The sequence below is a fragment of the Pelophylax lessonae genome, assembly GCF_965119305.1.
Source record: "Pelophylax lessonae genome assembly, chromosome: 3".
NCBI lineage: Eukaryota > Metazoa > Chordata > Amphibia > Anura > Ranidae > Pelophylax > Pelophylax lessonae.
This window is the reverse complement of record NC_138770.1, coordinates 646,239,283-646,257,536: the sequence shown is the minus strand read 5'-3', so window position 1 is coordinate 646,257,536 and position 18,254 is coordinate 646,239,283. Positions and strand designations below refer to the sequence as shown.

Here is an 18,254-nt window from a genome sequence, read left to right as displayed (position 1 = left end):
CTCCTCAATTTTATATGTATGGTATTCAGGACCATGTCTAGCCTGATCGTTTTACCATGTTTGTTGTATTTTGTACTTGACTTTTTCTCAATAAAAATCAATGAAAGAAAAGAGTTAGAGGAAGACAGCTCTGCAAGTATTGGAGAAAGTTTAGAAACTGAAGAGAATGCTGATATTTTTTTAGACAACTTTGTTGAAGAAGCATTGAAGCTTGCTACTATTCATCATATGCGATGTGCTGCTCATACACTACAACTTGCCATAAGAGATGGATTAAAAGATCGCCATGCAGCTACACTAATTGGCAAATTATGGCAAGTAACTGTTGCAGCCAGGGCCCCGAAAACAGATGCAATTTTGAAAAGACGTGCAGGAAAAGGAGCCATTTTGGATCAAACAACTCGCTGTGGAAGCACTTATTTAATGGTGAAGCGTTTGCTTGAACTTAAAGACTTCATAGAAGAAATGGACAATGAAAATCTTGCATTAACTGAAAGCCAGTGGACACAAAAAAGAGCTGGAGAACCTTCTTTCTCACCCCTTCACTATCACCAAGAGGTTGCAATGTGACAATCTAACCCTGGGTAAATTCCGCTTGGAATGGAAGAGCCTGTTATATCGCCTGAACAAAAATGGAGGGTTAATAGCTGAGGGCATTGCATCTTCAATGATGAAAAGAGAGAGTCTTTTGCTGGAAAATTAAATCTTGTTAGTTGAGGAAGCCATCCTTGTTTATCCAGAGATCGTTGATGTGGCCAGAATAGTTACTGCAATGCCACCCACCCAAGTCAGTGTCGAAAGATTAATACATATTAATACAGAGGAGTCGGAGTTGGAAGTACAAAAAACTGAGGAGTCGGAACATTTATCTACCGACTCCACAGCCCTGCTTTCAAACGCCATTTTTTTGGAAAACTTACGAAAAATCACATTTCACTGCATTAAAAAAAAAAAAAAAAAACTAAACCGTAAAGTCAGCCCATTTTCTTGTATATTGTGAAAGATGATGTCACGCCGAGTAAATAGATACCCAACATGTTACGGTTTAAAAATTGCACGCCGAGTAATCCGGATGTGACGTCATGGACGCCGCCTCCGGGTCACGTCATCGGAGACCCGATCGAAGCCGCATACGGCTTAGATCGGGACTCCATCCATCCGGCGGACGCGCCGGCTGGTTGCTGGGGTCTCCCGGTTGGAAGGCGGCGGGAGGTAGGGCTGAACGATAGTCAATGTGATATAGACTATCGTTCTGCGGGCGTGGGCGATATTCATATCGCCGAAGACCCGATATTTAGCATTAGGCAGGGAGAAGTCGGGACTCGGGGGGAGGAGGAGGATGACTCACAGTGCTGGCAGCCGACACATCTGTTTTGCTTTCGGCTGTGATCGGAACCCCCGCCCCTCCAGCCCGATGCAATCTAGCCCTCCCAGCTCTGCCTCTAGTCTCCAGCCGACCATTACTCTGCCCTGCTCCGCCCATTGTCTCTCCTGGCAGCATCAGGGGCGCGCACGGGGGCGGGATCAGGCTTTAATGTTTTGTAAATAGATTCAATGGAATGACAATGGGCGGAGCAGGGCGGATAAATGGTCGGCAGGAAACTAGAGGCAGAGCTGGGAGGGCTGGATTGCATCGGGCTGGAGGGGCGGAGTTCCAATCACAGCCGAAAGCAAGGGAAAACTGATAGACACAACACCGGATCTCGGTCCGGGGGGGGGGGGGGGGTCGGTGTGTGTGTTCCCCGGCTACACTCCGGGCACAGCACCATCATCAGGTGAGATCGGGGGAGGGATGGAGGTGATCAGCTGACACCGGGCACACCGCTCACACATCGCTTCCTTCCAGCTGTGCAGTGTCATGTAAGCTGAGCGCTGATTGGCTGAAGCAGCATCTCAGTGCGGCCTGTCTCCTCCCCTGTGATATGATGGGTCTCCCAGTGATAGCACAGTGACTGTGGAGAAGTATCGCAATATATATCGTTGAAAACCAAATATTGCAATGTACTTTTTTCCCCAATATTGTGCAGCCCTAGCGGGAGGCGTCCCCTCCCACTCGCCAGGGAACGAATGAGGTCGCTGTGACTTTAGAAAAAGGTTCCTGCACTACTTTGACATGGCTTCAATGCCAGACAATGTAAAAGGAATATCAAAGTCGGACTCCAAAGTTGGCTTTACAATCTAATTTTATAATCTCTGTAAATTTCCTGTGAGCCCAGTACACATACTGAAATTTGGCTGGTTCAGTAGGAACCTCCCGTGTACTGATGTTTGTTCAATGGAAACCAGTGTAATGACCAGCTTCCTTTAAACAGTCAAGCTGGAAAACCAGCCTTCAATCAGTGCTCACAGCCAATGGCTACAAGTGTTGATCTGTGCACTCTGATGGGGGTCCCCCATGTCAGAATACAATAGAACAGCAGTAGATCAATAGATCCCTCAGTAAGGGGAGGAAGTCGTGACGCGGGAGCATGTGACGCAATGCGTTTAGGGCAGAACTCGACAATCCCCGGGCGCCAGGTCGCATTTGCGGCTAGAATTAGCGACCTGGCGCGCCCTGCAGGAGGTGTCCTGTCCCTTTTGCGCCCCCACCTCCTTCCGAGTGGACGGACTTCCGCGCCATCCAAAAATTGAGGCCCCGGCTTTTCGGCCTTCTTCTGTGAGACGAGAGAGGCTGGGGAACTGGTGCCCTCTTGTGGTGGCCGGGAGTAATGCCTGTTCTCAATGCCTTTCCATCTCCTTCCAAACAGGAGAGGAGAGGGAAGTTTTTGCAGGCTTCATCTCTCTGTACAGTTACCTTTGCTTAAAAAAAGGTAGGTGGACAGGGAGTGGGGTTATTTATTTTTCAAATTTAAAAAAAAAAAAAAATTTTTCTTCTTTTTTTATGTAATTATTAAAAAAAAATGTTCTTCAATTCTTATTTAAAAAAAAATAAAAAATTATACATCTATCTATATTTTTTTTCCCCTCATCACCGTGCCACAGCCGAAGGCCCCTTTCACACGGGCTGTCTGATCAGGTCCGCCTGTCAGTTTTTCAGGCAGACCTGATCGGACCCTTCATTCTCTATGGAGCAGTAATCTGCCGCCATCTGATCCTGTCCGCCAAAAACAGACGGATGGTGGTTCTATTTTCTATCCATCCCGTGGATCGGATGGAAAGAGACAGACAGTCTGTTTCCATCCAATTGCGCTATAGAGGAGAGTGAGGTTCTATCCGTTTTATTAAATAAAGCTTGGTTGTTAGTTTAAAAAAAAAAAAAAAAAAAATGGCTCCTAACTTTTAGGCAATTTTGTCAAGCCCTGGTTTAGGGGGCAGAGACCTCGAGCGGCGACACAGCAGCACGGCTCCTCCGGAGGTTTACTGTCCATGTCCTAGCAGCCAGCACAAGCTGTGGATTGTGCTATTTCTGTGAGTGTATTTTGTCTTATCTATTATTAAAAGATATTGAATTAGAGAGCATTAGATCTCCTGTCACTTCCTTTACATGTATATTGGGAATTACGGCGGCACTGTGCAGGTGTCCCATCATTAAGTATACCACTTACATTCCTATGAGGATCACCATATGAGTTATATACGGCTCAATGAACCAGTGGTAAGGTGAGAGGCTATCCATAAGTGTTGGTGGTGGTCACTTGAGCACTGAAGGTGGAAGCATCTGACAAGCACTTTTCTAGAAGATATTGTGCACTGGAATATATTCATGGACTTTCAGTTATAAAGTTTATTCACTTGCACGGAGTGTATTTACAACATATTAATTTGAGATTGTATTGTTATTTGTTATATTTTATATCGTGGGAAACAACCTGCAATTTATTTAGCACATGTCACTTTATTTTTGATATTGTGGGCAATTATGCATATATATTAATTGCAGGCACTTTATTAGCACGGCCACGTCTTATTTAAGTCTTTGATGCACTTTTCACTTTAGCGCTGTACCCCTATTGTTTGTTTTATTATCTACTTTTTAGTGAAAAAAAACAAGATTTGGTATAGCTGCTTATATTTAGATTTGTTTAATTTTCGTATTCGCCGATTCATTTATTATACACAGTTATTTCCAGCTATAACATGCTAGGACAAGCTACTCACAGAGACTTCACTGGTGGAGCCAAGAGGCGAACCCCTGGAATAAAGGTGCGAATTAAAGAATGCGTGGCCAAAGAACGATGAAAAAACCACCAAGACCGAAACCTGGCCCTTGAGCAGCATCTGGCTTTTGGTACCATCAACACTTGAGGAAAGCCAAACCCAAAGCCACCGAAAATGAGCGGGTGTGAACCCCAAGAGATTCACACCACGCAATGTACACTTTCCAAACGCAATGGTAAATCTTCCTAGGAGGTAGATTTGCTAGCTTTTAGCAGCGTGGGAATCACCAATTCGGAAAAACCCTCTATCCCTCAGCACCTGGCTTTCGACAACCAACCTGTTAAAGCCAGCAACTAAAGCAAGATTGGCTCTTGGGCTAACAGATCTTCTCTGAGCGGAAGTCTCCAAGGATCATCAGCGACCAACCGTATCAGATCTGCATATCAAGTCCGGTGAGGAGAGTCTGGAGCCAATAGGATGGCCAGAATCTTTTTTTTTTTTTTTTTTTTAAGAGAGGAAAAGGCGTATCTCAGACGATACTGGCTCCAAGGAGCCACTAGTGCGTCTGTGGCGTTGGCCAGAGGATCCCGAAACCCTACACCTTCCTGTTGAGACGAGAGGCCAACAGGTCCACCTTGGGAGTTCCCCACCAGAGACAACTGATGAAACACCTCCAGATTAAGTGACCATTCTCCCCGTTACAATGCCTGATGACAGATAATCAGCCTGCCAATTTTCCACCCCTGGAATATGCACAGCAGAGAGGGCTGGAACGAAGATTTCTGCCCACCTTAGAATGTTGGCTACTTCCCGAGCCGCCAGGACACTTCATGTGCCCCCTTGGTAAGCCATGGCCTTGTCCGATTGTGGTGACCACCATCCAGTACAGGGGAATGAAAGAAGCGACCAAATCAGGGATCCTCTCGTACCCTGGCTCAACAGGTTCAGATTGTCTAGAGATTGTGGATTCTTGTCCCAGCTAGCAAGAATCTCCATTTGCAGAGGCCTCGTGGGGAACTGTGCAAACGGAACCGCCTCGAAGGCAGACACAATCAGGCCCAGCACCCGCATGCAAGTTCTGAGAGATGACTGACTGCTGGACAACAGAAGCCGAATTGCATCCTGCAGCTTTGGGATCTTGTCCCATGGGAGAAAACATCCTGGCTGAGACTGTGTCCAGGGGTAGACCCAGATAGTCCAACTTGGTGAACGGAACCAGACCAGATGCCTGGAAATTCAATTTCCAAACCGAACAGAGTACGCACAGTAATCTCCAGAGCAGTAGGAGACTGCTCACAGAAGATGATCATCCAGGTACCGCAATCCACCGCTGGCACAACAATGCCAACACCAGGGCAAACACTTTATGAAGACCCGAGGAGCTGAGGCGAGATCAAAGGGTAATGCCACGAATTGATAATGCTCCTTGCCCACGGCAAGCGGAGGAAGCGCGGATGACTGACATATCAGAATATGAAGGTAAGCGTCCTTGATATCGATAGAGGCCAGAAAATCCCCTTTATGTAGGGATGCCACTACCATATGAATGAACTCCATTCGGAACTTCTGTACCCGCACAAAAGGGTTCAGAGCTTTGAGGTCCAGGACTGGACGTACCTTTTCTTCCTTCCTGGGAACTATAACAACCGCCGCAGGGTGCTCCTCAACACCCCGTTGCGCATCAGGAAAACCCGGTCAGAAGTAGCAACTCCAACCAGCCCCCCTGAAGAGCATGTGGCAACAGCCTGCTTATAACTGCAACCGGGGGGGGATAATGAGGGGTGGGGAACCCTGGGATCCGATCGTGCCAGTTAGGGGCCCACGTCCACCCCGAGAGGCCACCAGGAAAGGGGGGAAACCACTTACTATACCATGAGCACCGCTCCAGGCAGACCACCTCTCCATCGGAATGGGGATGCAGCAGTGCCAGGAGGCACGCTGCGACTCAGGCATGGACCAGGTCTTATGTGCCCTCACGAGAGGTTTAACTCGCAGGCCAGACCCCGTCCAGTTGCTGCCGACCTAGAGCAGAGCTAAGGACTGCACGCGCCGAGCTCGTGGGCCAGACTGGGGAGACCGCAAGGATCTAGAATATCCAGTCTGTCACCCACTCCAGTTGATTGTAGTTCTCACAGGAACAGAAAATAAAGAGGACCAGAGATCTCAGCAAGGAACTAGGTCCTTACTCCTGACTAGGAAGAAAAATTCAAGTTAGACTTACCGGTAACTTGTTTTCCAATAGTCTTTCAGGACAGCACCTTAGAGAGATGGCTCCTCCCTCTCCTCATCAGGAAACACCCCATCCACCAGATTTTAAAAGGAGGCTTCTCCCACCATTCATCAGTTTGTAGAAGAGTACCTCCGGCCCATGCTGGAACACAAACAGATATGGTTAATCACAGCAATACATTTTATACAATAGGGCGGGATCCTCCTGCTGTCCTGAAAGACTATTGGAAAACAAGTTACCGGTAAGTCTAACTTGAATTTTCCCTAAAACGTCTTTCAGGACAGCACCTTAGAGAGGATTATCGAGACTTACTCAATTTAGGGAGGGACCACAGCTTGCAGGACCTTTCTGCCAAAAGCCTGGTCTTCAGCTACCAAAAGGTCCAACCTATAGTGTCTTGCAAATGTAAAGTAGCTTGACCACGTAGCCGCTTTGCAGATTTGCTCTGGAGTGGCACCAGCTTTCTCTGCCCATGTAGTGGCTAACGCTCTAGTAGAGTGAGCTCTGATCCCCTGCGGGGGAGACAATTTCATTTGGGAGTAAGCCTCTGAAATAGCGGATCTGAGCCATCTGGCTATTGATCCTTTTGATGCCTGGCGACCTTTTTTGTTGCCAGAGAAAAGAACAAAAAGAGAGTTTGATGATCTAAACTCTTTAGTAACCTCCAAGTAGTGTATAAGAACCCTTCTTACATCTAGGTAGTGAAAGCTTTCTTCCTTATCTCCTGATGGATTAGGGCAGAAGGTAGGTAACAATTTCTTGTGAGCGGTTTCTCGTTGAAGCTACTTTTGGGAGAAACCCTGGATCCGTCTTGAGAATTATCCTGTCTGGATATATGGACAAGAAAGGTTCGATAGCTGATAAAGCATGTAATTCACTGATTCTTCTTGCTGATGTTATTGCCACCAAGAAGACCGTCTTGAGGGTAAGGTTTTTTAGTGTAACCGTTTCTAGTGGTTCAAAAGGTTCCTTTGTGAAGGCCTGAAGGACCACCGACAAGTCCCATTTGGGGAAGCTTCTGACAGGCACTGGTCTGGAGCGGGTAAGGGCCCTGAAGAATCTGATGATTAAAGATTCTGAAGAAATGGGCCTTTCCAAGAATACCCCCAGGGCTGTAACTTGTACCTTGAGGGTACTTACTGCCAAACCTTTTCCTGCGCCCTCCTGTAGGAACTCCAAAATTGAAGTAATACTGTTCAATTTTTGATCTTTCGATTCACACCAGGTATTATATGTCTTCCAAACTTTTGCATATATATTCCTTGTGACTTTTTTCCTACTGGAAAGTAGAGTAGCAATTAATGCGTCTGAAAATCCTTTCCTTTTCAGCAGTTGCTCCTCAGATACCAGGCGGTGAGCTTTAGCTTTTCCACTTCTGGATGATAGACTGGACCTTGAAGCAGTAGGTCTTGACGAAGAGGGAGCTGAAAAGCAGGTTTGACTGATAGTTGAAGGACAGTCGAAAACCAAACCCTTTTGGGCCAATAAGGTGTGATCAGGATCACTGAGGCTCTTTCCATTTGGATTTTTCTCAATACCAACGGAATGAGCTGGAAGGGGGGGGGGAAGGCATACCCCAACCTGAACCTCCAGGGATGTGCCAGGGAATCTACTCCCAGAGAGTTGTCGTTTCTGTGGAGTGAGAAGTAAAGTGGAAGTTTTGCGTTTTCTTTCGTTGCAAACAGATCCACCTCTGGCTTTCCCCAAGTCTTGGTTATCAACATAAAAGACTTCTGGGTTCAAGCTCCATTCTGCTTTTCGGATCTTCTGCCTGCTTAAATAATCCGCCACACTGTTTAGTGTACCTTTTAGGTGGATTGCTGACAAGGAAAGTAACTGCCTTTCCGCCCATTGCAGAATTTCCGTTGCCAAAAGCTGTAGGGTTTTGCTTCTTGTGCCCCCTTGCTTGTTTAGATATGCCACTGTAGTGGCGTTGTCTGAAAGGACTTGAACATGAGTCCCCTGAAGATTTTGAGAGAAGGCAGTTAGGGCTAGGCCGACTGCCTTTAATTCCTTCCAATTTGAGGATTTTCTTGTCTCGGTCTGAGACCAAACCCCCTGTGCCAGGTTTTGGTTCCAGTGGGCTCCCCACCCCCACCTGCTGGCATCCGTTGTTAACCTCTGGTCTGCCGGGAAGGACCAGGCCAAACCCTGAGACAAGGTTATCCGATTTCTCCACCACCAAAGGGACCTCTTGACCTTGGTGGGGATTTTTACCTTTAAGTCCAAAGTCTCTGGATTGTGATCCCAGATTCTGAGGAGGAAATATTGGAGTGGTCGAAAATGCAGCCTTGCCCATTGGACAGCTGGAATTGATGCAGTCAGGTTTCCAAGGACTGACATGATCTCTCTGATCGACCACCACTGATTTGTTTGTAGCCTTGCTACCAAATTCTGTATTTTGACCTGTTTGTCTTCTGGTAGGAAGATTCTTTGTTCCACAGAGCATAACTGAAACCCTAGGAACTGAACCCGCTGAGCCGGTGTGAGATTAGATTTCTTGATGTTCACTATCCATCCCAGAGCTTCTACATGACCTCTTGCCTTGTGCAGGTCCTCTTGAAGTTTTTCCTTTGACGGGGCAAAGAAAAGCAGGTCGTCCAGGTAAGGCACCACAGAGATTCCCTGAAGGCGGAGGGGAGCTAGACACTCTGCCATTACCTTCGTAAAAATACGAGGGGAGGATGATAGCCCGAAAGGGAGTGCTTTGAATTGGATATGGAGCATTTCCTTTCCCAGATTTACTGCCAACCTTAGGAATCTCTGTGAGCGAGGGGCAATAGGGATATGTAGGTAAGCATCCCTTAAGTCGATTGATGCCATGAAGCATCCTTTTGTTAACAGGGTTCTGACTGTAAGAATTGAGTCCATTCGAAACTTTTTGTACAGAACTGACCTGTTTAATGGTCTCAGATTCAGTATAAGACGAAAATCCCCCGATGGTTTCTTTATCAAAAATATGTGGGAATAAAATCCCTGATGTTGTTCCTCCACTGGAACTGGACAGACAACTCCCTGTCGCCTCAGGTCCTTTAACAGGTCCATCATAGCCAGGGCTTTTTCTGCATCTCTTGGGAGGTTTGTGACAAAGAACCTTTCGGGTGGCGTCTCTGAAAACTATGTTGTAGCCTTGGGACAGCATACCCAGAATGTATTGATTTTCTGTTATGGCTGCCCAATAGGGGAGGAATTCCCTCAATCTTCCTCCCACCGGCAATGTCTTGTCATTGTGTTTTGTTGGTTGACACAGGAGGATGGAAGAGAACACCTCCTTTCCCTTTGGGTTTTTGTGTCGACCAGTTTCTTCTCTTCTCCTGGGGTCTGCTATTTTGCTGAGCTTTTTGAGGTCGAAAAAGCTTCTTTGCTGCCTGTTTCTTCTTCACAGGAAAAGACTTCTTTTTGTCTGCTGTTCTATCTAGAACAGAGTCTAGCCCAGGCCCGAATAGTAGATCCCCTTGAAAAGGAAGTCCACACAGCTTATTTTTAGAAGCTGTATCTCCAGGCCATGTCTTTAACCAAAGAGCCCTTCTGGCTGAGTTGGATAAAGCTGCAGATCTTGCTGTCATCTTCACTGACTCTGCTGAAGCGTCAGCAATGAAGGCTATGGCCGTGGAGAGCGTGGAAAAGGAATCCAAAATTTCCTGTTTAGGTGAGTCTGCTGTGATGTGTGCTTTTAGCTGGCTAAGCCAGTATTCCAGATTCCTGGACACACAGGTTACTGCCATGGCAGGTTTCAGACTCCCCATGATGGATTGCCAGGATCTCTTAAGTTGCTGGTCCATCTTCTTATCCATGGGATCCCTCAGTATTCCCATGTCTTCAAATGCTAGGTCTGTTGACCTAGAAACCTGGGAGAAGGCTGCATCAATCTTTGGCATCTTATTCCAGGGAGCTCCTGGGTCCTCATCAAAAGGAAATCGCCTTTTAAAGGCTTTAGGGAAGAAGGTTTTCTTTTCCGGATCAGCCCACTCATGTTTTATTGCATCTGAGATGGTCTGATGCACTGGGAAGATACGGCCCTTAGGCTCTTCCAAGCCTGCATACATTTTGTCATGTAGGGACAGTTCCTTCTTTTCCTCCTCTAGACCCAGGGTGATGTAAACTGCCCTCAGGAGACCATCCACTTGCTCTAAGGATAGTTTGTATTTAGTGGGCCTGCTTTGTGCCCCTCCCTCCTCTTCTTCCTCTGAATCCTCCTTGGAATGTGAGGGGGAATTATCTCCTTGGGTGGAAGGAACCCCTTCTGTCCCCACCGAAGGAACCAATTGTGAACCCTGAGAGGACAGTGAGGCTGATGGCTGACTCAGGGCAGGGTCCTGTAGGGATGACCGAAAAGATTGGATGGTAGCATCCAATTCCTTCCTCACAGATGCGACTAAATCGCCACAAACTGCAGATGCTTCTTCCTTTACTAGTGCATCAATACATCCCTGGCAAAGTGTCTTTTTCCAACTTTCCGACAACTTTGCTTTGCATGAAGGACACTTTCTCTTGAAAACAGTTTCAGAGCTTTTAGCCTGGAAGACATGAATGGGAAAACATACACATGCTTCTTAAAAGTCAGCCTGATTCTCAGGGCCACCAAAGGTGCACAGAAAGACATTTAAAGGGAAGTCCCATGTGCCCTGACAGGCCCCCAGCCACCGGGGGGATAGTAAAAGGGATGGAGTGAGACCCCACAGTAAGATAGGCCATAAAAAGATACCCCTTACCTGGGCCTTACTGGTGCCTGTGCCTGTCCCACTCGCTGAAGAAGCTTCCATCGCTTGGCAGCGGTATCACCCGTGGCTTCGGTACCGGTTCCTGAGACCAAAGCGCACCTGCACTGGACCGGATCCGGAATAAGGCACCAGCTTGCTCCTCCCTTCTTCCTCTGCGTCCGGCGGAAATGACGCCATACGCCCCCTGCAGAACGCTGCCCTTTCCGGAACCTCACTTCCGGTCCGGACGAGCGTCACTCGATCCGGAGAAATGGCGGCAAATTTGAAAAAAAAAGGCGGCGGAAACCTAAGAAAAATCGTTCCGCTCCTCCAAGATGCCTTCCCAGGGCTGTGCTCTGCGGGGTCTTGACTCAGCCTAGAGCACTGAAGAGGAAGAAGGAGCCCATGCACTGCAGTCGGTCGCGTGAATGGGAGAAGCAATCGTCTCCAAAAAAGGGTAGGTGGACGTAGGAAGCCCGGTCTCTCAGGATAGCACCTTAAGAGCCCAGCTCCCCACAGAGGTGTTCCTCGGCCGGAGGAAACACAAAAACTGATGAATGGTAGGAGAAGCCTCCTTTTAAAATCTGGTGGATGGGGTGTTTCCTGATGAGGAGAGGGAGGAGCCATCTCTCTAAGGTGCTGTCCTGAAAGACGTTTTAGGGAAAAATAAAATAAAACCGAATGCCTATAGCAGGAAGTGGGGGTATACAGTAAAGCTTTTTCCTGCCTAGTGTCCTACTCCTATAAGGGACTGCATAACCTAATGGTTAAGAAGATGCTGGAGCTGTGTCCGTCAATGAATGAAAGAGAAAGGAGTGCATATAAAAACACACATGTATTTTTAGACATTTTTGGCAGGATTTTAGTTTTGACCAGAAGGATTTTCCCCCTTAATGACTAGGCCATATTTTGCGATTCAGCAGTGCGTTACTTTAATGGAAAATTGCGCGGCCGTGTGACGCTTTACCTAAATGTACCTAAATAAAATGTCCTTTTTTTCCCCACGAATAGAGCTTTCTTTTGGTGGTATTTGATCACCTGTGCGATTATTTTTTGCACTATAAACAAAAAAAAAAAAGCGACAATTCTGAAAAAAAAATTATATTTTTCACATTCTGCTATATAACATTCCCAAAAAAAAAAAAAAAAAAAAAAAAAATCAAAAATCTAACATTTTAGGCCAATTTGTTTTCTGCTACATATTTTTGGTAAAAAAAAAAAAAACCAAATCGCAATAAGCGTATTTTGTTTGCGCAAAAGTTATTGCGTCTACTAACTACAGGAAAGATTTGTCATTTTTATAGTTTTTTTTTTTCTTTACTAGTAATGGCGGCGGTTTGCGGCGAACAGATCGGACTCCTAACTGACATTTTTTACACTTTTGGGGGGGACCAGTGACATTACTACAGTAATCAGTGCTAAAAATATGCAGTTACTGTAATAATGACACTGGCAGGGAAGGGGTTTCCATTGTGGGTGATCAAGGGGTTAAATGCGAGCCTAGGGGAGTGATTCTAACTGTGGGGGGGGGGGGGCGTGGCTTGTGAAATGATCATAGAGCCATGTGATCCTATATAGAAGGATCACAGGGGCTCTATGATAATTCCAGAGAGAAGAACGGTCAGCTGTGTTTACAACAGCCGACCGTCCTCTCTCAGCGGGGAACGAATGCGGCTATCAGGCGGCAATCAGAGCCACCTGCCCCATGCATCGGCTTCACCACGCGCTCCCTGCCCTCGAACCGACGTATACCTATGGCGGTTTGAGCAGGAGTGGCTGCCTGCTGCAGTATAACAGCGGCGGGCGGTCATAAAGTGGTTAAAATACCATCTCCCCCGTACAAAAAAAAAATGCACTACAAAAACACATGATTATGCAATGGCGATAGTGTTAATCACTTTCAGACCGGAGGATTTGGCTGCTTAATGACTAGGCCCTATTTTGCGATTTGGCACTGCATGGATTTAACAGACAATTGCGCAGTCGTGCGACGCCATACCCAAATGATATTGACGTCCTTTTTTTCCCCACAAATAGAGCTTCCTTTTGGTGGTATTTGATCACCTCTGCGATTTTTGTTTTTGTGCTATAAACAAAAAAAAGAGCAATGATTTTGAAAAAAATATATATTTTTCGCATTCTTTTATATGAAATTCTCAAAAAGAAAAAAAAAAAAAAAAATGCAGAAATCAAAATTTAACATTTTAAGTCAATTTGTTTTCTGCTCCATATTTTTGGTAAAAAAATAAAAATAAAAAAATCACAATAAGCGTATTTTGATTGGTTAGCGCAAAAGTTATTGCGTTTACCAACTAGGGGAAAGATTTGTCATTTTTATTGTTTCTTTTTTCTAGTAATGGAAGCAATCTGCGATTTTTTGCGGGACTGCGACATTGCGGCAGACAGATCGGACCCCTGATATTTTTGAGGGTACCAGTGACATTACTACAGTAATCAGTGCTAAAAATATGCACTGTTACTGTAATAATGACACTGGCAGGGAAGGGGTTAACAGTACTGGTGATCAAGGGGTTAAATGTGACCCTAGGGGCGTGAGTAACTGACGGGGGTCGTGGCTTGTGAAGTAATCACAGAGACATGTGGTCCTATATAGCAGGATCACGACAGCTGTGATAACTTCAGGCTGTGTTTACATCAGCTGTCCATCCTTCTCTGTCAGCGGCGGGAGATCGTGAGTGGCCGGCAGCCATCGGAGTCGCCTGTCACAGGCACTGGCTGCCCCGCTGAAGAGCGGGAGCGCACCGGCTCGTGATCACCCCCTAGCTCCTCCTAGGCAAGCGCCATACATGTACAGGGTTTTGCCTGCGAGAGCCAGCCTGCCGCAGTACATCTGCAGTGGCTGGGGGTAAAGTGGTTAATCTAGGCTTAAGGTGTAACTTCAATAATACTTGGTGGTGGCAAAAAGGGTGGCTTTTATCGTCCAAAAACTGCACTTATGCGTCAAGGGGCAGCCAATGTTTCTGTGCAGAGTTCTCCCAGCGCAGAGATCGATCTGTTAAAGACACTAATGATCAGGAGCCAGTCATGTGATCACCGACAGCCAATCAGTGGTCACCATCACTGTTCAATCCTGCCCCCCCCCAAGTGTTCAGAACTTCTGAAAGGAAGGTCAAGATGGGCAGAAAGCTAACAATGGACTACAAGTAGGATGATGTCACTGTGCTGAATCCCTCTGCTGTGCCCCGACTGTAAACTCCCCTCCTACCTTAAATGTTAACTTCACTGCCCCTCCCCCCTTTAACATCTACTCCCCATCCCCCTCACTGAGCGGCAGATGGTACTATAGGTCTCTATCTCCCTTCTTAATATTTCTTCTCCACATCCCGGTAGATGTATATAACAGGTCCCTTCATTCCCCCATATTCCTGCTCCACATCACCCTCACATGGAGGTAGATGGTTCTACAGGTCCCTTCTTCCCCCATATTTCTGCTCCACAACCCCCTCACAAGGCGGTAGATGGTACTACAGGTCTCTACCTTCCTTATTTCTGCTCCACATCCCCCTCACAAGGCAGTATATGGTACTACAGGTCTCTATCTTCCTTCCTCATTTCTGCTCCACATCCCCCTCACATGGTGGTAGATGGTACTACAGGTCCCTCCATCCCTCACATGGCAGTAGATGGTACTAGAAATCCCTTCTCCCATACTTCTGCTCCAAATCCTCATCACATCCCCGTCACATGGTACTACAGGTCCCTTCCTCTCCCATACCTCTGCTCCACATCCCCCTCACATGGTGGTAGATGGTACTACAGGTCCCTCCATCCCTCACATGGCAGTAGATGGCACTAGAAATCCCTTCTCCCATACTTCTGCTCCAATTTCTCGTCACATGGAGGTAGATGGTAGAACAGGGCCCTTCACCCACCTTATTTATGCTCCACATCCCCCTCACATGGTGACAGGTGGTACTACAGGTCCCATCCTCTCCCATACCTCTGCTCCACACCCCCTCACATGGTGATAGATGGTACTACAGGTCCCATCCTCTCCCATACCTCTGCTCCACACCCCCTCACATGGCAGTAAATGGTACTACAGGTCCCTTTACCCCCTCACATGGTGGTAGATGGTACTACAGGTCTCTCCACCCCTCACATGGCAGTAGATGGTACTACAGGTCTCTCCACCCCTCATATGGTATTAGATGGTACTAGAAATCCCTTCTCCCATACTTCTGCTCCAATTTCTCGACACATGGAGGTAGATGGTAGAACAGGTCCCTTCACCCACCTTATTTATTCTCCACATCCCCCTCACATGGTGGTAAATGGTACTACAGGTCCCTTTATCCCCCTCACATGGTGGTAAATGGTACTACAGGTCCCTTTATCCCCCTCACATGGTGGTAAATGGTACTACAGGTCCCGTCATCCCCCTCACATGGCGGTAAATGGTACTACAGGTCCCTCCATCCCTCACATGGCAGTAGATGGTACTAGAAATCCCTTCTCCCATACTTCTGCTCCAAATCCTCATCACATCCCCGTCACATGGTACTACAGGTCCCTTCACCCACCTTATTCTCCACATCCCCCTCACATGGTGACAGGTGGTACTACAGGTCCCATCCTCTCCCATACCTCTGCTCCACATCCCCCTCACATGGTGATAGATGGTACTACAGATCCTCCCTCCCGCATAACACACAGAGAAGGCATTCTATGATTTATACCGGTGTGTGAGGTACCTGGGGGTGTTGGCCCGGGGGGTCTTCCCTCCATGTTTCGGGGGGGCCCCCGCTGACTCCTTCGGAGAGGAGTTGTTCTTCTTCCCCCCCAGGGAGGGTAGGTCGGCCTCGGTGGGTGAGGAGGACGGGCCGCTCTTGGTCCGGCTGCTGGACAGAGTCGGGGACTTGGCGAAGAAGCTGAACAGAGTGCTCTGCTTGGCCATGGCTGCGGCGGCTCCCCTCGCTTCTCCTCTCCGGGATTCCTCACACAGATGGCGGGAAAACTCCGATCCGAGGGAGGAACGTCACTGGACGGATGTGTGGTTAGTCGGCTCAGCCAATCAGAGGAGGAAAGGGGCGGAGAGCGGCATGCTGGGGGAACACGTGGAGGGTCAGGGTGGTTGCCATGGTGACGGAGCGGAGTTGTTATTGTGGGAAAATGGTTTTACGGCTTTTTGCGACAGAAAGTCAGTGACTGAGCTGCTGCTGATATGTCTGCCTCAGATAGTTCAGCCCCTGTAATAAAACACTCTTTACATGGAGATGGGCTTTATGAAAGTGTATCAATCCAGCAACATGTTAACCACAAAACGTTATTTTCATTTTGGATAGACTAAGAGAGGGTTATAACCCCTGTCAGATTTTTTTTTTTTTGCGCCATCTCTGTCCCATTGCAGAGATTTCCCTTCACTTCCTGTCTCATAGCCAAACAGGAAGTGAGAGGAAATCCCTGCAAATGAAGAGAATCCCTTGGGGTCACCAGATCTAGTAATAAAAATGGTTATAACCGTTTGGCATAAGCTGCCACTAACCTACCCCTGGGAGACCAGGGGTCAGCAATGAGTAATGGGTGTTTGTTGGTGTGTGGCGCTGCCTTTTCAAACTGGCAATAGATGCACTAAATTGCTATATTTAATATTAATTACCAATAAATATATACACATATGACTAGTGAATTTCAAAGAAGCATACAAATAAAGTAAATATAAAGTGCACTGTGCTTTAGACCAAAATAAAAGTGCATATAATATCTGTGTGAAGTGCTGAGTAGTGCAAAAAATAACTGTACCAGTGTTTTATAAACTTTATTATTAGAAAAGTGCTAATATAGTGCAAATGATACAAATTTCGTGGAGACCTCTATGTGGAGGTACTATAAGTGCATAATAAACAAGTTATACTTATCAGTGTGAAAATATATATATATATACCCCAGGTGGGGGTTAAAGCGGAGTTCCGGCCTCGGGGGTGAAATTTAGCTAAAAATACCCCCGGGACAGTCAGGGCTAGTACATTCCACAATGGATAGCCTCTGTACTGTCCCGGGTCACACTTACCTTTTAGAAGAAATACTTACCTTGAAAATCTTTTCTCCAGCGCTGCCATTTTGGATGTGGGCAGCTGAAGCCAGCGCGTCCTCTTCTGCGTCCTCTTCCGTGTCCTCTTCTCCCAGAATGCACTGAACCGGCCCCGCTCGTCAGTTCCAGTGCAGGCACGTCATCCCTCCACAGCTTCTGGGCATGCCCAGAAGCTGTTTAGCAGAGAATGACGCGCCCGCATCAGGAGTGACGAGCGGGGCCGGTGCAGGCGCATTGATTCCTGGGAGCGATGACGTTCAGCTCCCAGGAATCAATGCAAGGAGGAAGTGACGGCGTGGGCCGCGGCCACAGGGGGAGGAAGTGGAAGAAAGGTGAGTATATTTTCTTCAATAACAAGGTAAGCAAACAAAAAAAAAAAAATCGTAACTATCCATTTGTTTTTCAGGTGTCCAAGAGCATGCCCAATCGATTATGTCGATTTTGAGGCCGGAACTCCGCTTTAAAATATTTGTGAGAAAAGTTATAAAGTGCCGTTAGAGTTCTAGCCCAATTGTAATTGCCAGTTGCCGCCGGTGTGTGGTTACCCGTTACCAACAACAGCACCCCCATAGTAAGCGGTAACCACACACCGGCGGCAACTGGCAATCATAATTGGGCTAGAACTCTAACGGCACTTTATAACTTTTCTCATAAATATTTTAACCCCCACCTGGGGTATATATATATATATTTTTTCACACTTATGAGTATAACTTGTTTATTATGCACTTAGAGTACCTCCACATAGAGGTCTCCACGAAATTTGTATCATTTGCACTATATAAGCACTTTTCTAAGAGTCGGTTCACACTATGGCAACACGACTTTGGGGCGACTTAATGAAGTCGCCGTGCACCGTGACTTTGGCACGACTTGCACCGACTTTACATAATGGAAGTCAATGCAAGTCGCTCCGACTTTGTCCAAAAGTAGTGCAGGAACCTTTTTCTAAGTCGGAGCGACTTGAGTCGCTCCTATTAGAATGGTTCCAATGTCACAGCACGGTCGCCTAGCAAGTCGGAACAGTGTGAACCGGCACTAATAATAACGTTTATAAAACACTGGTACAGTTATTTTTTTTGCACTACTCAGCACTTCACGCAGATATTATATGCACTTTTATTTTGGTCTAAAGCACAGTGCACTTTATATTTACTTTATTTGTATGCTTCTT

General features: G+C 46.8%; 1 protein-coding gene across 1 annotated transcript in view; it reads right to left on the bottom strand.

Moving 5' to 3' along the window:
* The window catches only part of MSH6 (mutS homolog 6), a 68,352-nt gene extending 52,312 nt beyond the window's left edge, over positions 1 to 16,040 (bottom strand). Inside the window, exon 1 of the mRNA XM_082251369.1 lies at positions 15,744 to 16,040. Within this exon, the coding sequence (XP_082107495.1) occupies positions 15,744 to 15,946 (203 nt within the window). The 5' untranslated portion in view covers positions 15,947 to 16,040. The remainder of the gene's footprint in view (positions 1 to 15,743) is intronic.
* Between the last annotated feature and the right edge of the window lie 2,214 nt (positions 16,041 to 18,254).